At 43.0% G+C, this 18,896-nt stretch overlaps 1 protein-coding gene across 1 annotated transcript in view; it reads left to right on the top strand.

The window, feature by feature from the left end:
* LOC140204122 (fatty-acid amide hydrolase 2-like) overlaps positions 1-4,777 on the top strand; it is a 38,213-nt gene extending 33,436 nt beyond the window's left edge. The window contains exon 6 of the mRNA XM_072270493.1: positions 4,283-4,777. Coding sequence (XP_072126594.1) covers positions 4,283-4,318 — 36 coding nt within the window. The 3' untranslated portion in view covers positions 4,319-4,777. The remainder of the gene's footprint in view (positions 1-4,282) is intronic.
* The last annotated feature ends 14,119 nt before the right edge of the window (positions 4,778-18,896 follow it).

Below are 18,896 nucleotides of genomic sequence, written 5' to 3'. Positions count from 1 at the left end.
TGAATGATTTTGTGGTCTTCAACTGTTTTAATAACAACCATAGTGCATTCATTCAGATCCACAGATGAAGCATTAACTACAAACCAGTCCACCTCTCCAAGTAATCCTCTAGACACTCCTCTGCCTCCCGCAACCTTCTCTTTGTTGTCCTAATGTCAGAAATTTTGCTGTTTTGCTGCTGCCTTTATGCACATTGAAGAAGGACAGACAAGTACTGCATTCACATCAACATCAGAATCTTATTTTCAGTCAGTAAAGAATTATGTTGGAAAATTGTACCAGGAAGGTGATACCACGTAGTTCCGAGTTTTTTTTCCATTTGAGTGTGGTGCAATTGATTTGGATTTTGACAGAATTTCTATGGAATCCTGAAATGTAGATTTGACAACAGGATTCCATGAAATCTAAGCAATCAGTTGATTTTTACTTTGACACACACAGGAGTGTCAAGAATCATTAGCTGCTGTCATCCTTATGGAAATCCACATTGTGTGATATGCAAGGATGATAAGTACAAAAATATGAAAGAGCTGTGAATTTTGAAAATAATTAATAGTATTTGAACATAAGGACTGTAACAAGCGAGCGAGTTTCATCATTTTAAATGTTCTTGTGAACATTGCATCATTTCAATGTCTTATTAAACACAAAATACTCTGCAGATGCTGGGGTCAAAGCAACACTCACATCACTCTGGAGGAACTCAGCAGGTCAGGCAGCATCCGTGGAAAAGATCGGTCGACGTTTCGGGCCGGAACCCTTCATCAGGACTGTAGAGGGAAGGGGCAGAGGCCCTATAAAGAAGGTGGGGGGAGGGTGGGAAAGAGAAGGCTGGTAGGTTCCAGGTGAAAAACCAGTAAGGGGAAAGATAAAGGGGAGGGAGAGGGGAAGCAGGGAGATGAGAGGCAGGAAAGGTGAAGAAGGAATAGGGGAAAACACAATGGGTAGTAGGAGGAAGTGGAACCATGAAGGAGGTATTTGGAAGCTGGGGGAGGGGGCAGAGTGAAATAGGAATAGGGGAAGGGAGGGGGAGGGAATTACCGGAAGTTGGAGAATTCAATGTTCATACCAAGGGGCTGGAGACTACCTAGACGGTAAATGAGGTGTTGCTCCTCCAACCCAAGTTTAGCCTCATCATGGCAATAGAGGAGGCCATGTATGGACATATTTGAATGGGAATGTGAAGCAGAGTTGAAGTGGGTGGCAACCGGGAGATCCTATCTGTTGTGGTGGACAGAACGGAGGTGCTCGACGAAGCGGTCCCCCAATCTGCGTTGGGTTTCACCGATATAGAGGAGGCCGCACCGGGAGCACCGGATGCAATAGATGACCCCAACAGACTCACAAGTGAAGTGTTGCCTCACCTGGAAGGATTGTTTGGGGCCCTGAATGGTAGCAAGAGAGGAGGTGTAGGGACAGGTGTAGCACTTACGCTTACAGGGATAAGTGCCGGGTGGGAGATCCGTGGGGAGGGACGTGTGGATCAGGGAGTCGTGGAGGGACTGATCCCTGCGGAAAATGGAGAGGGGTGGAGAGGGAAAGATATGCTTAGTGGTGGGGTCCTGTTGAAGGTGGTGGAAGTTGTGGAGGATAATGTGCTGGATCCAGAGGCTGGTGGGGTGGTAGGTGAAGACAAGGGGAACTCTGTCCCTGTTGTGGTGGCGGGAGGATGGGGTGAGTACCAAAGTGCGGGAAATGGAGGAGATGCGGGTGAGGGCATCATTGATGACAGCAGAAGGGAAACCACGATCCTTAAAGAAAGAGGACATTTGAGATGTCCTGGAACGGAAAACCTCATCCTGGGAGCAGATGCGGTGGAGACGAAGGGACTGGGAATAAGGAATGGCATTTTTGCATGTGGCGGGGTGGGAGGAGGTATAGTTGAGGGAGTTATGAGAGTCAGTGGGCTTGTAGAAGATGTCAGTGGACAGTCTGTCTCCAGAGATGGAGACTGAGAGATCGAGAAAGGGGAGAGAAGTGTCCGAGATAGACCAAGTGAATTTGAGGGCTGGGTGGAAGTTTGAAGTAAAGTCGATGAAATTGACGAGCTCAGCATGGGTACAGGAAGCAGCACCAATGTAGTCGTCAATATAGCAAAGGAAAAGATGCGGAGCAGTACCAGAATAGGTTTGGAGCACAGACTGTTCCACATAACCAACGAAGAGGCAGGCATAGCTGGGGCCCATGCGAGTGCCCATAGCTACACCCTTGGTTTAAGGAAAGTGGGAAGAGCCAAAAGAGAAGTTACTAAGTGTGAGTACCAGTTCCGCCAACCGGAGGAGGGTAGTGGTGGTGGGGAACTGGTGAGGTCTATTGTCCAGAAAGTAGCGGAGGGCTTGGAGGCCTTCTTGATGGGGAATGGAGGTGTATAAGGATTGGACATCCATTGTGAAAATGAAGCGTTCGGGACCGGGGAACTGGAAGTTATTGAAGAGGTGGAGGGCATGGGATGTATCCCGGATTTAGGTGGGGAGGGACTGAACTATGGGTGACAAAATGGAGTCCAGGTAGGCAGATACAAGTTCGGTGGGACAGGAGCAGGCAGAAACTATGGGTCTACCGGGATAGTCAGGCTTGTGGATCTTGGGGAGGAGGTAAAACTGAGCAGTACAGGGTCCTAAACTACCCATTGTGTTTTCCCTTATTCCTTCTTCACCTTTCCTGCCTATCATCTCCCTGCTTCCCTTCTCCCACCCCTTTATCTTTCCCCTTACTGGTTTTTCACCTGGAACCTACCAGCCTTCTCCTTCCCACCCTCCTCCCATCTTCTTTATAGGGCCTCTGCCCCTTCCCTCTTCAGTCCTGACAAAGGGTTCCAGCCTGAAATGTTGACTGATCGTTTCCATGGATGCTGCCCGACCCGCTGAGTTCCTCTAGTGTGTTGCAATGTGTTATTAACATTTTCAGTTATTGTTCACATCAAATACAAATGTTTAAACAACTTTAAAATGTTTAAAGTTGTTTATCATTGATAGAACACAGGGTTCATCTGAGTTATCCTCTTTGACTCAGATCCAATTACCTTGTTACACAGTTTGTAACTATGAATTAACAAATCTGAATCTGAAAGTCAGCTGATCAGCATGTGTTGTATTTGTCATTGAAGCCACATTCAGAAAAAACAAATTTGTCTTTATGCAGTTATACCATTGGTGTTTTAAAATTGCTGTCTCATCATGTTGATAAATTCTTTGAAACAGTTTGATGAACTATTTAAAACGTTTGTCCATTCGTCCTAACTTGATCATGGATCAGCCAAGAGTAGATCAATTTTGCCACGTCAAACTTTTTAATCATTTCCAAAGATGCCCTGGCCTGCTGAGTTCCTCCAGCATTTTGTGTGTGTACATAATCCCATATACTTGCACATTATCTGTATCCCCCCATTCCCTGCCTGCACTTGTGCCTATTTAAGTAGCTTCTGATGCATTACCATCATATCTGCTTCTAACACATTCCCCTGCAGCTGTTCCAGACACCTGCGCAAAAAAAAAACTTCTCTTTCATTTCTTTTTTAAACTTTCCACCCCAATCTTAAACCAATGCCATCTCATATTTGTAATTTCCACACTGGAGGAAAGTGTCTATCTACCCTTTGTACTGAATCCATGCCTCTCATGATCTTATACATTTCTATCAGGTCACTCTTCAGCTTGTTGAGTCTCTTTTGTGCCCACCAAAACTCCCCACATTCATCCTGGAGTGCATAAATGTGCATAATACTCCATTGTGGTCTAACTAAAGACTGTTCAGCTGCAATATGATTTTCTGATGGTTTATACTCAATGTCCTGACTGATGGAGCAAATACACATTCAGCTTCTTTCCCACCTTAACTACTTGTATGCACTTTGGAGAAGGACAGACAAGTAATCAGATTTATCGAAATGTGATCTGGGCATGGAATGGTGGGTACTCCTTATCTTAGTATAACAGTAGTCTAGTTTACTGGGACCTCTGGTACTGCAGGTTATATGCTGATGGTAATTGGGCAGGATTTTCTTCGAATAAGCCTGATTGAAGGCACCGGCTGGATCTCGAATGCGTCACGATGGATTATTTCCTGTTTGGTGATGTCAAGCACTTGATTATAGTCTACCACTGGTGGTAGGTCAGCTGCAATCAGGATTATGGTGGAAAAGTCCTTATGTAAATAGACCAGAATGCATTTACCCATTAGATGTTAAAGGAAAGGAGAACACGAGGCTAACAAAACCATCACACCAGAGCACCACGGGAAGTTTATTATGAAGCACACATCTCCATCTTTTGCCTTTCAGCAGGAAGACTCAATCCTCTGTGTTCCGGCCCTGGCTTGAAGATATCCACCAATCCCCACACACGGACCACTGACTTGTCTCCGGCAGTGGCATAGTTGCTTGCTTGAGAGTTTCGTCCACCGAGTTCTTCATAAGATTGTGAAATCTGTAAAGCATTAAGTTGATTTAAAAGTATATTGCTAAATGCGATATTACATGCTGATGATTGTAGTGAGAGTAATGCAAATGAGGTATATTTAGTAGTATTGTATGTGCAATTGATTTGGATTTTGACAGGATTTCTATCAAATCCTGAATTATAGATTTGACAACAGGATTCCATAAAATCTATGCAATCAGTTGATCTTTACTTTGACACACACAGGAGTGTCAAAAATCATTAGCTGCCGTCATCCTTATGGAAATCCACTTTGTGTGATATGCAAGGATGATAAGTACAAAAATATGAAAGAGCTGTGAATTTTGAAAATAATTAGTATTTAAACATAAGGACTGTAACAAGTGAGTGAGTTTCGTCATTTTAGATGTGCTTGTGAATATTGAATCATTCCAACATGTTACTAACATGTTCAGTTATTGTTCACATCAAATACAAATGTTTAAACCTAAGTTGTTTATCTTTGATAGAACACAGTGTTCATCTGAATCATCCTTTTTGACTCAGATCCAATTACCTTGTTACGCAATTTTTAACTATGAATTAACAAATCTGAATCTGAAAGTCAGCTGATCAGCAGGTGATACATTTGTCAGTGAAGCCACATTCAGAAAAAAACAAATTTATCTTTATTCAATGATACCACTGGTGTTTTAAAATTGCTGTCTCATCAAGTTAATAAATTCTTTGAAACAGTTTGATGCACTACTTAAAATGTTTGCCCTTCCATCCTAACTTGACCATGGATCAGCCAAGAGTAGATCAATTTGGCAACGTCATACTGTTTACTCTTGTAATCTTGTACTTCTATGAGTTCACTCTTCAGCCTGATACTCTTTGGCACCTACCTCAAAGTCCCCACATCCATCCTGGAGTGTACAATTGCACATAATACTCCAATTGTGGTCTAACTAAAGTCTTTTCAGTGGCAATATCATTTTCTGATCGTTTATACTCACTGCCCCAACTGATGAAGGCAAGTGTGTCTTTTACATTCTTTAGCTCCTTAACTACTGGTGTCCCCAGTTTCAAGGTGCTGTGAACTTGCACTAAAGGTCACTCTAAATGCCAAAGCTCCTAAGGGTTGTGATATTTACCAGCTACTTTTCATTTGCATTTGACCTTGCAAGATGCAATAACTCACCTATAGATTAAACTCCATTTACCATTTCTCCAAGCAAATTTCCAGTTCACTTATATCATGATGGCAACCTCCCTCACTATCCACAACTCTGCCAATTTTCAGGCCCTCTGCGAACATACAAGTCAGACCACTTACATTTTCAGCCAGATCGTTTAATAATATATTACAAACTACAGAGTTCCCGGCATTGGATACACAAGGGACTGCAAATGCTGGAATCTTGCAAAAAGAAATTTAATGGACTTTATTTGGAAATGCACGGAGGACTGTGTGTCTCACAAGATGATCCGGGTATTCCCTAACTGGAAACCTTGGATGAATTATGAGGTCAAGTCCCTTTTAAAGGTTAGATCTGCGGCTTTTAGGTCCGGGGATACCAGTTGCTACACGGAATCCAGGTGTGAACTCCGGAAAGCCATTAAGGGTGCCAAGTGGCAATATCGAGGCAAGTTGGAAGCCCAGGCTAACCACAGGGATGCCAGTAGACTATGGCAAGGTCTAAGTGTGATCACTGGGCACAAAGAAAAAACTGGGAATATCAATAACTGGGGCTCTTCTCTTCCTGATAAACTTAACGTATTCTACACAAGATTCGAACAGAAGAGGAGCATCCCGCTCCCTCCGGATGAACCAGACCTGGTGGCATCGAGATTCATCATCATCGAGGAGGACGTTAGAAGGGCCTTCCTGAAGATAAATCCAAGGAAGGCGATGGGACCAGATGGCGTCCCAAGACGGGTTCTCCGGGCCTGTGCAAGCGAGCTAGCTGGAGTGTTTGCTGACATCTTCAATTGCTCCTTGCTTCAGCCTAAGATCCCCTCATGTTTTAAGAAGGAAACAATAATCCCAGTGCCAAAGAAGAGCAAGGTGGCATGCCTGAATGACTATCGACCTGTGGCTCTGACATCAATTGCTATGAAGTGCTTCGAGAGATTGGTTATGGCACACATCAACTACAGCCTACCGGTCAACCTCGACGCTTTGCAATTCGCCTGTCGGAGCAACAGGACAACAGCAGATGCCATCTCTTTGGCCCTACATTCCTCCTTAGAACACCTGGAGAATAAAGACACACATGTAAGGCTCCTTTTCATTGACTACAGCTCTGCCTTTAATACCATCATTCCAAATAAACTGATTCCTAAGCTCCGGAACCTGGGCCTTAGAACTCAGATCTGCAGCTGGATCTTCAACTTCCTCACCCAGGCTGTAAAAATAGGGGACAAGCTCTCCTCTACAATTACTCTGAGCACCGGTGCCCCACAAGGCTGTGTACTCAGCCCCCTGCTGTGCTCACTGTACACCCATGATTGTGTAGCCAAGTTTCCATCAAACTCAATATATAAGTTTGCTGATGACACAACAATTGTAGGCCGTATCTCGGGTAATGATGAGTTTGAGTACAGAGAGGAAATTCGGAACCTGGTGGCATGGTACGAAGACAATAACCTATCCCTCAACGTCAGCAAGATGAAGAAATTGGTTGTTGACTTCAGAAGGAGTAGCAGAACGCTCGACCCAATTTACATCAGTGGTGCACAAGTGGAACAGTCAAAAGCTTTAAGTTCCTCGGGGTCAATATCACAAGTGACCTGACTTGGTCCAACCAAGCAGAGTTCAATGCCAAGAAGGCCCACCAGCACCTTAACTTCCTGAGAAAACTAAAGAAATTTGGCCTGTCCCCTAAAACCCTCACTAATTTTTATAGATGCACCGTAGAAAGCATTCTTCTAGTGTGCATCACAACCTGGTATGGAAGTTGTCCTGTCCAAGACCGGAAGAAGCTGCAGAAGATCATGAACACGGCGCAGCACGTCACACAAACCAATCTTCCGTCCTTGGACTCACTTTACACCGCACGCTGTCGGAGCAGTGCTACCAGGATGATCAAGGACACGACCCACCCAGCCAACAGACTTTTCGTCCCTCTTCCCTCCGGGAGAAGGCTCAGGAGCTTGAAGACTCATACAGCCAGATTTGGGAACAGTTTCTTTCCAACTGTGATAAGACTGCTGAACGGATCCTGACCCGGATCTGGGCCATACCCTCCAAATATCCGGACCTGCCTCTCGGTTTTTTTGCACTACCTTACTTTCCATTTTTCTATTTTCTATTTATGATTTATAACTTAAATGTATAATATTTACTAAATTTAACCATTTTAAATATTTTAAATATTTAATATTTGTAATCCAGGGAGTGGGAAGCGCAGAATCAAATATCACTGTGATGATTGTACGTTCTAGTATCAATTGTTTGGCGACAATAAAGTATAAGGTAAAGTAAAGTATTTAATGCACTTTTAGTGCCTTGAAACCTACAGTAATATCAAGAGATCTCAAGATGGAGCCATGTTGTGACCTTTGTTGAGTTGGGCTCAGATTTCGTTGTTTCTATGTTTCATAAGGATAGATTTGGGGACAGAGAGGGAAGTTAGAGGCCAAACTAGCGTTTAGGGACAGGGATCAGGAATTAGAGGTCAGACTGGTGTCTAAGTCTCTGCTTCATATTTCAAGGCCGGTGATGCGAATGTAGGACAGAGGAGATTGTTGTTGGATGTTGAACTGCAGAGGGTGGATGACGGTCCCCGCAGGTCAGTGAGTTGTCCTCGGGTCCTGGATTTGGACTTCCATGCGAGCAGGAGGAATGAAATCTGACATCCTGGATTCGCGAATCATAAGACCAAAAATCAAGGTCTAACATTCAGGAACCCATCATCGGTGATTACGAAGATGGAGGCCCAGTGTTCGATGATTGACTTGTCTTAGGATCAGTGCCGATTACTTCATGATTGGCACCTTATCAAAGGCCTTCTAAAAATACAAATAAATCACATCTATTCACTGTTTCGCTATTTACCAGTTCAAACAGTTCTAATCAATTTGACATATATGAATTTCCTTTTAAAAACCCACTGTTAACCCTGCCTAGTCCCACTAGTATTTTCTTAGTGTCAAGATTCCACATCCTTAAGAATATTCTGGCACTGTGCCTATTATCAATGGTAGGCTCATTGGCCTGAGGTTCCTCCATGTGGGGTTAGATTTTCTACCTTTCATCCTATAGGAGCTGTTTTAGAATCTATGGTACTTTGAAAAGTGATAGCCAGTGTATCCACAACCTTCAAGCCATTCTTTTCAAAAACATGGGAGACAAGTCATTGGGTTCCAGTGATTTATAATCTTTCAGCCGCAGTAACTTCTTCAGTATGCTTTTTTTACAGATCCTATTTATCTAGACTTATTTGATGCATATTAAGTTGGGAAAATTCCCAGGACCTGAACAAGTGCACGCTTTGCATATTATGGGAGGCCAGTGAAGAATTGCAGATAGCCTCATAGAGATATTTACTTAGTAGTTAGCCACTGGTGAAGTTCAAGAAGATGGGGGGGTGGGGGGGGTGGCCAATGATAGTGTTGCTGTTAGCACAATGCTATCACAGCTCAGGAAGTTCCAGAATTCAGAGTTCAATTTGGGCGTCTTTCTGTAAGAGGTCTCTATATGTCCCCACTGTGGAATGCATGGGTTTTCCCCAAGTGCTCTGGTTGCCCTTCATAGTTCAAAGATGTTCCGGCTAGGTTAATTGGTCATAGTAAATTGTCCTGTGATTAGCTTCAGGTTAATCGGGGTTGTGGGGTTGCTGGGGAGGTGTAGCTCAGAGGCCCGGAAGGGCCTACTCCACACTGTATCACTAAATAAAATTGTTGTGTATTTAATATTTCAGTAATATTGTAAATTTATAGTTAGATTAAGCATTCTTCATTATAGGTTATATGTAAAAGTAGGTCAATGGCATATATCATCTTGCCACCACGGCATATGCAAGTGCCACACTAAAGTAAAAACACTGAAATGTACGCAGTTACTCCTGGCTCCGTATTTTTCTTTCAATTAGTTTTGTTTTAAAGATACAAAACATAACTGTGACAATGGATAAGTCTTAAACAAACCCAAGATTATTACTTGCCTGTTGAAGTGCAGCAAGACATTCAAGTTTTTAGAAAATGCAGCAAGGAATGATTGAGTAAAAAGCCAGCACAGTGTGTGTTTCTTCAAGAACGAACAGAGACGATCAAGTTAAAAAACAGACAGAAAATGGACAATTTCAGGGGTTTATAAACAATGTGTACTGTGTGATAATAAACATAAATTTTAAAAAGCAGAAATGGCTCGCTACATTGGAAAGATAGATGCGTTTGATTGCACAATAGATAATGGGATATTGTACACTGAGTGAACTGAGCAGTGTTTTAAAGCAAATAGAATAGACAATAAAAAGCAAGTGCCAATTTTGCTGCATGTATTGGGTGGAACAGCATACAGTTTGCTTAGAAATTTGGCTGCTGTAATCAAACCCTGCTGAAATGAGCTCTGCAGATATTGGGAAAGAACTACAGGAACATTTAGAACAGAAACCATTACTGATTGCAGAATGGTTTTTGTAAGCAGAATCAAAAGAAAGGGAGCACATTTCTGTGTATGTGGCAAAATTGAAGAAGTTGTCTGAACATTGTCAGTTCAGTGATGGGCTTAGTAATGCACAGAGAGATTGTTTAATTTGTAGGATCTTAAAAGAAAGCTTTCAAAATCAGCACCTTACTGAAGCACAACTTATATTTAAAAGAGTAGTTGACATACCTGTATCAATGGAAACCAGGGACAGAGATGCAATTGAGTTGAAGTCAGGAATGAAAGTGTGTGAACAAATTGCGATAACTAAACAGAAACCGGCCTGGCTGAACTAACTGTGGTACCGTTGAGCCAGGTGCTCATACAGCCGACCAATTCAGGTTTAAATGCAAAACTTGCAGAAAATGCAACAAAGTAGGACACATACAAAGGGCATGTCAGGTAGACAAAAATAAAGGGACTGTACAGGGAAGAGAAAAAGATAAAATGTCAAATTGTAGTTTCAAAAAGAGCACTTATCTCTATGTTGTTAATTAAAAATCTGATAACGATGAGAGTGACACAAGACCGTGCAGCCTTGATATTTACAATGTGCAAACTAACAATAGGCAAGCAATATGACTTATATCAGAAGTGAACATCAAATTAATTAAAATGGAATTGGACACTGGCTCGGCTGTTTCATTTATTCCACAAAATAAGTTTGAGCGGAAGTTCAAAGGTTTTAAAATGAAGCCTGCAGATATCTTACACTTGAGAACTTTTACTGGATGATGTCACAACAGTGTTCAAGGTATTAGAAAACTCAACCATCTAGATAATATAGTTTTAAATGAAAATGCCACATTCAAGTTTTACAAAGCCCGCCCTTTACCTTATACTATCTTAGATAAAATAGCCAATAAGCTATATCACATGGAGACCGAAGAAATTCTTTCCAAAGATGAATGATGATGATGATGATGATTATGAAGACACGTAGTCCTCTTTTATTGTCATTTAGTGATGCATGCATTAAGAAATGATACATTATTTCCTCCGGTGTGATATCACAGATCACAGGACAGACCAAGACTGAAAAAAACTAACAATACCACATAATTATAACATATATTTACAACAGTGCAACAATACCATAACTTGATGAAGAAGTCCATGAGCACAGTAAAAGTTCAAAGTCTCTCAAATGTCCCACATCTCACGCAGATGGGAGAAGGAAGAAAAATTCTCCCTGCCGTACCCAACCACAGTCCGACTCTGAGTCATCTGAAAACCTCGAGCTCTCATCAGTTCTCCGACACCGAGTACTGAGCACCATCTCTGTCCGAATGATTCGAACTCCTTCACGGTTGCCAAAAGCAGGAAAGGCCAGGGATTTTGAGGCCTACCCTCCGAAAGATTCACGACCACACAGTAACAACAGCAGCAAACGGGCGTTTCAGAAATTTCTCCATATGTTCCTCTATGCTTTAACGTCCATTCTCCATCAAATCAGAATTGTCCACGGCCCCTATTTAACAGATACGATATCATTTTCACTGGAGAGCTGTGCACGCGCGGCACGCTGCCATCTTCTCCTCCCACCGATTTATGGAGTTCATGGGCAATGCCAGTGGTCCAAGTAGCCAAGAAGAATTGGTCTGTCAGGAACTGTGTTGATTTTAAGGTCAATATCAACCCAGTATTCCGCACCCAGTTCTGTGCAGAATAGAGGATATTTTTGCAAATGTCCATAGTGGAAAACATTCAGCAAAGTGGGCTTAGCTAAGGCCTGCCTGCAGATGGAGGTGGAAGAAGAATCCAAACTGATTCTCACCATAAACACTCACAAAGGGCTTTATCACTATAATAGCCTTGTTTTTGGAGTAGCATCTGCACCTGTACCCTGGCAGAAAACTATGGACCAGGTGTTGCAAAGCTATCCAAGCACTCAGTGTAACCTGGATGACATCATTGTTACCAGTAAAGATTACAAGGAGCATCTCCAAAATCTCCAGATTGCGTTAAAAAGGATTGGAAGATTATGGGCTCCAATCATAATGCATCAAATGTGAATTCTTTCAAAAAAGCATCACTTAAGGTGGTCACATCATTGATGCACTCGGATAACACAAGTGTGTTGAGAAAATTAAGCAGTGGTAGATGCCCCAAAGCCAAAGGACATGTCATAGTTGCAGTTCTTTTAGGATCTGTCAATTAATATAATAGGTTCCTGCTAAAATTGGCTATTGTGGTCTACCACTTCAACTCAGTACTGCAGATCAGAAAGAAGTGAAAATGGACAAATCAGTGTGCAGAGGCCTTCAAGAGTTAAAGTAACTAATGATATCAGACACTGTACTCACACATTATGATCCACGTTGTTCAGTGAAACTGGCTTGTGAAACCTTGCCTTATGATACAGGTGCAGTCATGTCAAATGTTGAATGATGGAAGTGAACAACCCAGAGCATTTGCATCACATTCTCTTAACACTGCAGAGGAAAAATACCTACAGATTGCTTGAGAGGCCTTGAGTCTGGTTTGGGGTTTAAATTGCTTCACCAGCACTTGTATGGGAGAGAGTTTAACCTCATTACTGATCATCAACCATTAGTGTCCATTTTCAGTCCACAGAAGGGTCTTCCACTAACAGCAGCAGTACAAGTGTAGAGATGGGCTCTATTTCTCTAATACAATTACAAGATGGAATTCAAGAAGAGAACTAATCGTTGAAATGATGCTGGATTGTCCCATATACCCTTGGAAAAGGAATTAACTGAAAAACTTACGGAAGAGGACAGTGCTGTTGACATAATTTCCCTAATGCAAATCAAATTCTCCCTATTATGGCAGAGATGATCCAAAACAAAACCAGAAAAGATCCTATACTATCTCAGGTGTACGTGGCCACCCAAAATGGCTAGAATGTTCAGCAGAAACTCCAGATTCCCCATTTTACCAGTATAAAGGCGAACTTGTCATTGATAGGAGGTCATCTTATGTGGGGATTAAGGGTTGTTGCATCATTAAAGCTGGGAGTTAAAGTGTTGGAGGAGCTATATGCTGGCCATCTAGGCTTGGTCATAATGAAAATTTTGTCTCCAAATTTTGTCTGATGGCCTGAGATAGACCAACTGATCAAGCAGCTTGTTTGGGATGGCAACACATCCAGAAGATGCCAAGAGCAGTATCTCTCCATCTCTGGGAATGGTCTGTATTGCCCTGGCAGAGGATTCATGTGGATTTTGCCAGACCATTCACAGGTACAAATTTCTTGATAGTAGTGGATGCAGCTACAAAGGGCCAGAGGTGTTCTCAAGAGCCTACACTACAGCCTCACACTCTGTTGATGTGTTGAGAAGCCTCATCACAAGAACTGGTGTTCCTGAACACTTATTGGTGACAATGGATCACAGTTTAATGTTTAATGGATCAGCTGAAAATTAATAAAATAAGACATATTAATTCTGCACTGTACCACCCAGGCTCAGATGGGTTTGTGGAAAGGTTTGGCCAGGGTCTAAAGAAAACATTACAAGCAAAGGCACTACACAGACACTGAATCAGAAGCTCACCAATTTCCTCCTTGTATATCACAATGTAGCACACTTCAGAACCAACAATTCACCATCTATGTTGTTCCTGGGTTGTCCCTTGTGTTCACTCTTGGATCTTTAATATTTTGCCATATTTGAGTAAGATTGTAAATATATTGTTTGATTAAGCATTCTTGTTCATTTAAATAATTCACTGTGGGTTTATATATAAAAGTATGTGAATGGCATATGTCATTACGCTACCACATCATATGCATGCACCTCGCTAAAGTAGAAAATGAAAAATACGCAGTTACTCCCAGCTTCGTGTTTTTCTTTCAATTAGTTTTATGTTTTGGAGTTATAATAAATAAATAAATAATGTTGTCATTTCATTGTTCAAGAAAGATAGCGAGGATAGGCCAGGGAATTACAGGCTGTTGAGACTAACTTTAGTTGTAGGGAAGTTACTGGAGGGAATTCTGAGGGACAAGAGATACCATCACTTTGATAGCCAAGCCTGATCAAGAATTATCAGCATGGTTTTGTATGCGGAATGATACGTCTAACAAATCTTCTGGAGATTTTTGAGCAGGTATCAAGGGGATAGATGAAGGTCAGGCAGTGTATGCTGTCCATATGGTCTTTGACAAGGTCTCACATGGCAGGCTGATCTGCTAGCTCTAATTGCATGGGATTAGATAGTGAGGTGGATTCAGCATTGTCTGGATGATAGGAAGCAGAGGGTGATGGTTGAAGGTCAATTCTCCAAATGGAGGCCTGTGACTAGAGGAGTGCCCCAGAGGCCAGTGTTGGGGACTTTGTTATTCATTAATTATGTACATGATTTGGATGTGAATCAAAATGATACAATTAGCAAGTTTGTTGATGATATAAAATTAGGGATCTTGTTGATCTGAAGCAGATTACAATGAATTATAAAGAGATTTTAATCATTTAGGAAAATGGGCTGAGAAATGGTAAATGGATTTCTACTTGAGTAAGTGTAAGGTGATGCATTTTGGAGATGACCCCCCCCCCCCCCCACCTGCCAACCAGGAGACCCCATTGAACGAATGAGAGGGTAATGACCAGCATTATGGAACAGAGAGACCAGAGAGCATAAGTGCACATTTCACAGAAAGTGACATCTCAAGTAGACAGGATGGTGAAGAAAGCATTTAGCATGCTGGCCTTCATCAGTCAGGCATCAAGTTTGGGGACATCTTTTTGCAGTCCTGTAGGTTGTCAGTGAGACTGCTCTTGGAGTATTACGTACAGTTTAGGTCACCCTATTATAGGAAAGATAGTGTCAAGCTGGAGGGGTGCAGAAGAGTCAGTAAAATAATTCATTGTGATATTGGCTTTTATTCTCCCAATTGTACAACCTGACTCACTGGGCGTACGTCACAGCCTTGCTAAAGAGCTTTTAAGTTTTGCCCTTTCTCATTTTTTTCCTTGCACTAACACCTCGTGGGAAAATTATGTTTACATCCTTTGCTGCATCTTGACAGAAAGCTTTAACAACCACCTCAGCACCCTTCCTTGTCCTTTCTCACTGTGCAAAAGCTTGGCTAAAGTAGATTTGGCTAATTTGTCACTATATTGACAAATAATCTCTCTGTATGTGCAATGAAGTGTTCTTACCTGCAGGCCTGTATTCCTGTAGAAAGATGGGATCAGGGTGGGGAACTCTTTTCCACAAACACAACATAATGAGCTCAATAGCTTTCATGCTTTGTTAATCTCATTTGAATTCACTTCATGCATTTTCTTGCCAAAGGAACTGAAAACTTGACTGTAGAATATGTAAATCCTCATTGCTACTATGATGCAAGTGATGGCCAAGCAAATATGCATAAGCCATTTTAGGAAACGTGTACTTTGTTCGAGCAGCGATATTTGAACTTTTGAGCGGTCGTGTTGTGATGACCTTGTCTGAATCTCAAAACAGTTCCACTTGTTCTTCCTCCTGCCCTGCCTTACCAACTGAATATTGCTGGCCTCCTTTACCCTTTCATTGTCCTGACTATTGTTAGGGAGACTCTAATTATTTACAGAAAAGGCCAAACAAGAAAGTAAAGTGATCCAAATTAGGTTGCCATCTAGTAATTTGCAAATACCGCGAATGACGTGAATCATGAGATCTACTATCAGTTTTTAGTATGTAATGTAAACAAGCTAATGCTCCCGCACAACATGTTACCAGCTGATAAATTCATTAAAAAGACATTATTTATTTGTGTAAAAAGAAGAAACTCCGACAAGTGTCCTTGACAAGGATGGCTTGGAGCCAAATGCTGGAGTATCCGAGACCAAGACCAAGACACGATCTGAAACAGGATCGAGGGACTGAGCACAAAACAAACGCTGGACGAAATCACTGACGGGCTGACAATTGAGCAGAGAACCTCTGTTCAGGTATTCCTTAAATGTTCAATTCTCAGTGCCCAAAATGTGATTATCAATTAATCGGAACATCCCAAGCCTTTAAAGAGGCCTCATCAGCTATCCATACTCCGGAGAGTAAGTGTGCTTAAATATCAGAAGTTGGAGTGGTTGGGAGCATCTCATAACAGGATCCCTTTCCTATGGCTGACTCCTCACGGCCTTGATTGCTTGGAGAGACAGTGACGGAAATCTTCGATGAGAGTTGGACCCAGGATGTCTTTATCCGGCACCCAGCACCTTTCCTCTGATCCGACTCTCTCCCAGTCAACTAGATATTGCCGAACTCCTCTAACAGTACTCAAGTCCAAAAGTCTTTTCACCATGAAGACCTGCTCCCCCTCGATAAACCTGGATGGTGGAGGGGCAGATGAAGGTGGGGGCTAAGGGGCTGGTGCAGACATATTTTAATTTAGAGATGTGGAAGGTTGTGTTGATCCTTAGGGTCTTGGGGAGTTGCAAGGTGTAACCACCAGGTTTACTTTCTTTCAGGAAATTAAAGGGACCAATGAACTTGGGCACCAACTTCCTAGATTCCACTCAGAGAGGCAAATCATGAGTGGACAGCCAGACCTGTTGCCCAGGCTGTAATGTGCATCCCAGACTTCTCCTTTGGTTTGCCTTGGTCTCTGTTCTCTGAGTAGAGGCTAACAAAATCTCTCTTGCCTTCATCAATTTCTCCTTGCAGTGTTGGACAAGATCTTCTGCCGCAATGATCCGAACCTCCGCTTCTTGTTCTGGAAACAGAGGCAGAGGATAACCAAGTTAGCATGCCAATGGTGACATCGTATGTGCTGAGTGCTGTAAGGTGTTGTGGGCGATCTCTGCCCTCATCAAATGGTTGCACCACTCATCAGGTCTTTCTGAGGCCAGGCATCTCGGGGTCCATTCTTAATCATGGTTGGTCCACTCTGGCTGGCCATGGGACTGTGATTGAAACCTGGAGGAAAGGCTTGCTATTGCACTTATCAGTTTACAGAAATCCTTCCAGAAATATGATGAGAATTGTGGACCACGATTCAAGACAATGTTCATTTGGAGTCCATGTACCCTGAAGACCCGGTCCAGGACAATCTCAGCCATTTCTGTCGCCGAAGGTCGCTTCTGCAAGGCAATGAACTTGCAGGCTTTTGAAAACCGATCGACAACCACCGTGATGACCGACTTCCCCTTGGATGGCAGGAGACCCATGACAAAGTCCATGGAGATGTGTACCCAGGGTTTTTTTCAGAATGGGTAAGAGCCACTGAGGTTGGGTATGGGGCTCCTTTTTCCAGTTGCACACCTCATATGCCTGCACGTCCTGCCAACCTTCTGTCATCATTCCAGGCCACCAATACCTCCTCTTGATAAACTCAAGGGCCCTGGCATTCCCTGGCTGTGCAGTCATTCTTGACGAATGACCCCAGTGCAGTACCTGGGGCTGGATGGAACTTTGGACGAACAGCTGACCCTTGCACTTGGGCCTTGTGAACAAGAGTGTTGATTCCCCAGTGAACTGGCGCTACGACCCTGGCTTGGGGCAAGATGACGATGGCTGCTCCTCCTGTTCCAGTTTGTCAAACTGACAGGACAGGACATCCGGCTTCTGGTTTGTAGACCCCAGTCGATAGGTCAGGATGAAATTAAAGACCACATAGTAAGAGAAAATCTGCAGATGCTGAAAATCTGAGCAACACACACAAAATGCTAGAGGAACTCAGCAGGCCAGGCAGCATCTATGGAAAAAAAAATAGAGACGACATTTCGGGCCAAAGCCCTGCAGCAAGACTGGAGAAAAAAAGACCATCTGGTCTGCTTGGAATTCAGCCTCGTGGCCTTCTGAATATAGGCCAGGTTTTAATGGTCAGTACAAACGATGAAAGGGTTCTTGGCCCCCTCCAGCCAATGATGCCATTTCTCCAAAGTTAAATTAATTGCAAGAAGTTCCTGATTTGTGATGACATAGTTCCTCTCCACTGGGGAAAGCTGTCTGACGAAGAATGGACACAAGTGCACCTTACTGTCCGAAGGTGATCGCTGAGTCAAGATGCTACCGACTCCAATATCTGAGGCCTGCACCTCCACAATGAGGGGAGGCTCTGGGTTAAGAGGAACCAGGATGGGAGCTGTAGTAAACTGCTGTTTAAGCTCTGCAAAAGCAGCCGCAGCTTCAGTAGTCCAGACAAAAGGGCTTGCGGATTTCTTAGTTAGGGCTGTCAGTGGAACCGCCACCTCGCTGAAGTTCCTCATGAACTTCCAGTGGAAATGAGCAAACCCCTGGAATCATTGGACCTGTTTGATATGGGATGGTGGTGGCCAGTCTCTGACTGCCTGATTCTTGGTAAGGTCCATCTTGAGATTACCACTAGAGATGATGAATCCCAAAAATGAAACAGCTGTCACATGAAACTCAGACTTCTCCAACTGACGTAAAGTCCATGGTCTAGCAGCCTCCTTAAAACGTCCTTGACATAAGTGATGTGCTCCTCCATGGACTTTGAGAAGGTTAGGATGTCATCCAAGTTGACAAAGGCATTCTTCTGGTGAGTATCTCGGAGCACATCTTTTATAAAGGCTTGGCAAATGGCTGGGGCATTTGCAAGGCCAAAGGGCGTAACCTGGTACTCGTAGTGCCCTGTCGGTGTACTGAATGCCGTCCTCCACTCATCTCTGTCCCTGATACAGACCAGATTGTAGGCATTCTGGAGGGCTAATTTTGTGAATGCCCTCACCCCCTTGGAGCATCCCGAAATCTGTACTCATAAGAGGAAGAAGATCCTTGCTCGTTATGCAGTGTAATCTCCTGTAATCAATGCACGGCCACAGGCTCCCATCTTTCTTTTCTGCGAAGAAGAAATCTGCACCGGTGGGTGAGTTGGAGGGCCGAATGATGCCTGTGGCAAGAACTTCCATTATATACTCCTCCACGGTGCTTCTCTCTGGGCCTGAGAGCACGTA

Source organism: Mobula birostris, chromosome 10 (genome assembly GCF_030028105.1).
Source record: "Mobula birostris isolate sMobBir1 chromosome 10, sMobBir1.hap1, whole genome shotgun sequence".
In the NCBI taxonomy this organism is placed as follows: Eukaryota; Metazoa; Chordata; class Chondrichthyes; order Myliobatiformes; family Myliobatidae; genus Mobula; species Mobula birostris.
The sequence above is the reverse complement of the archived record's forward strand: the minus strand, read 5'-3'. Positions and strand labels throughout refer to the sequence as shown.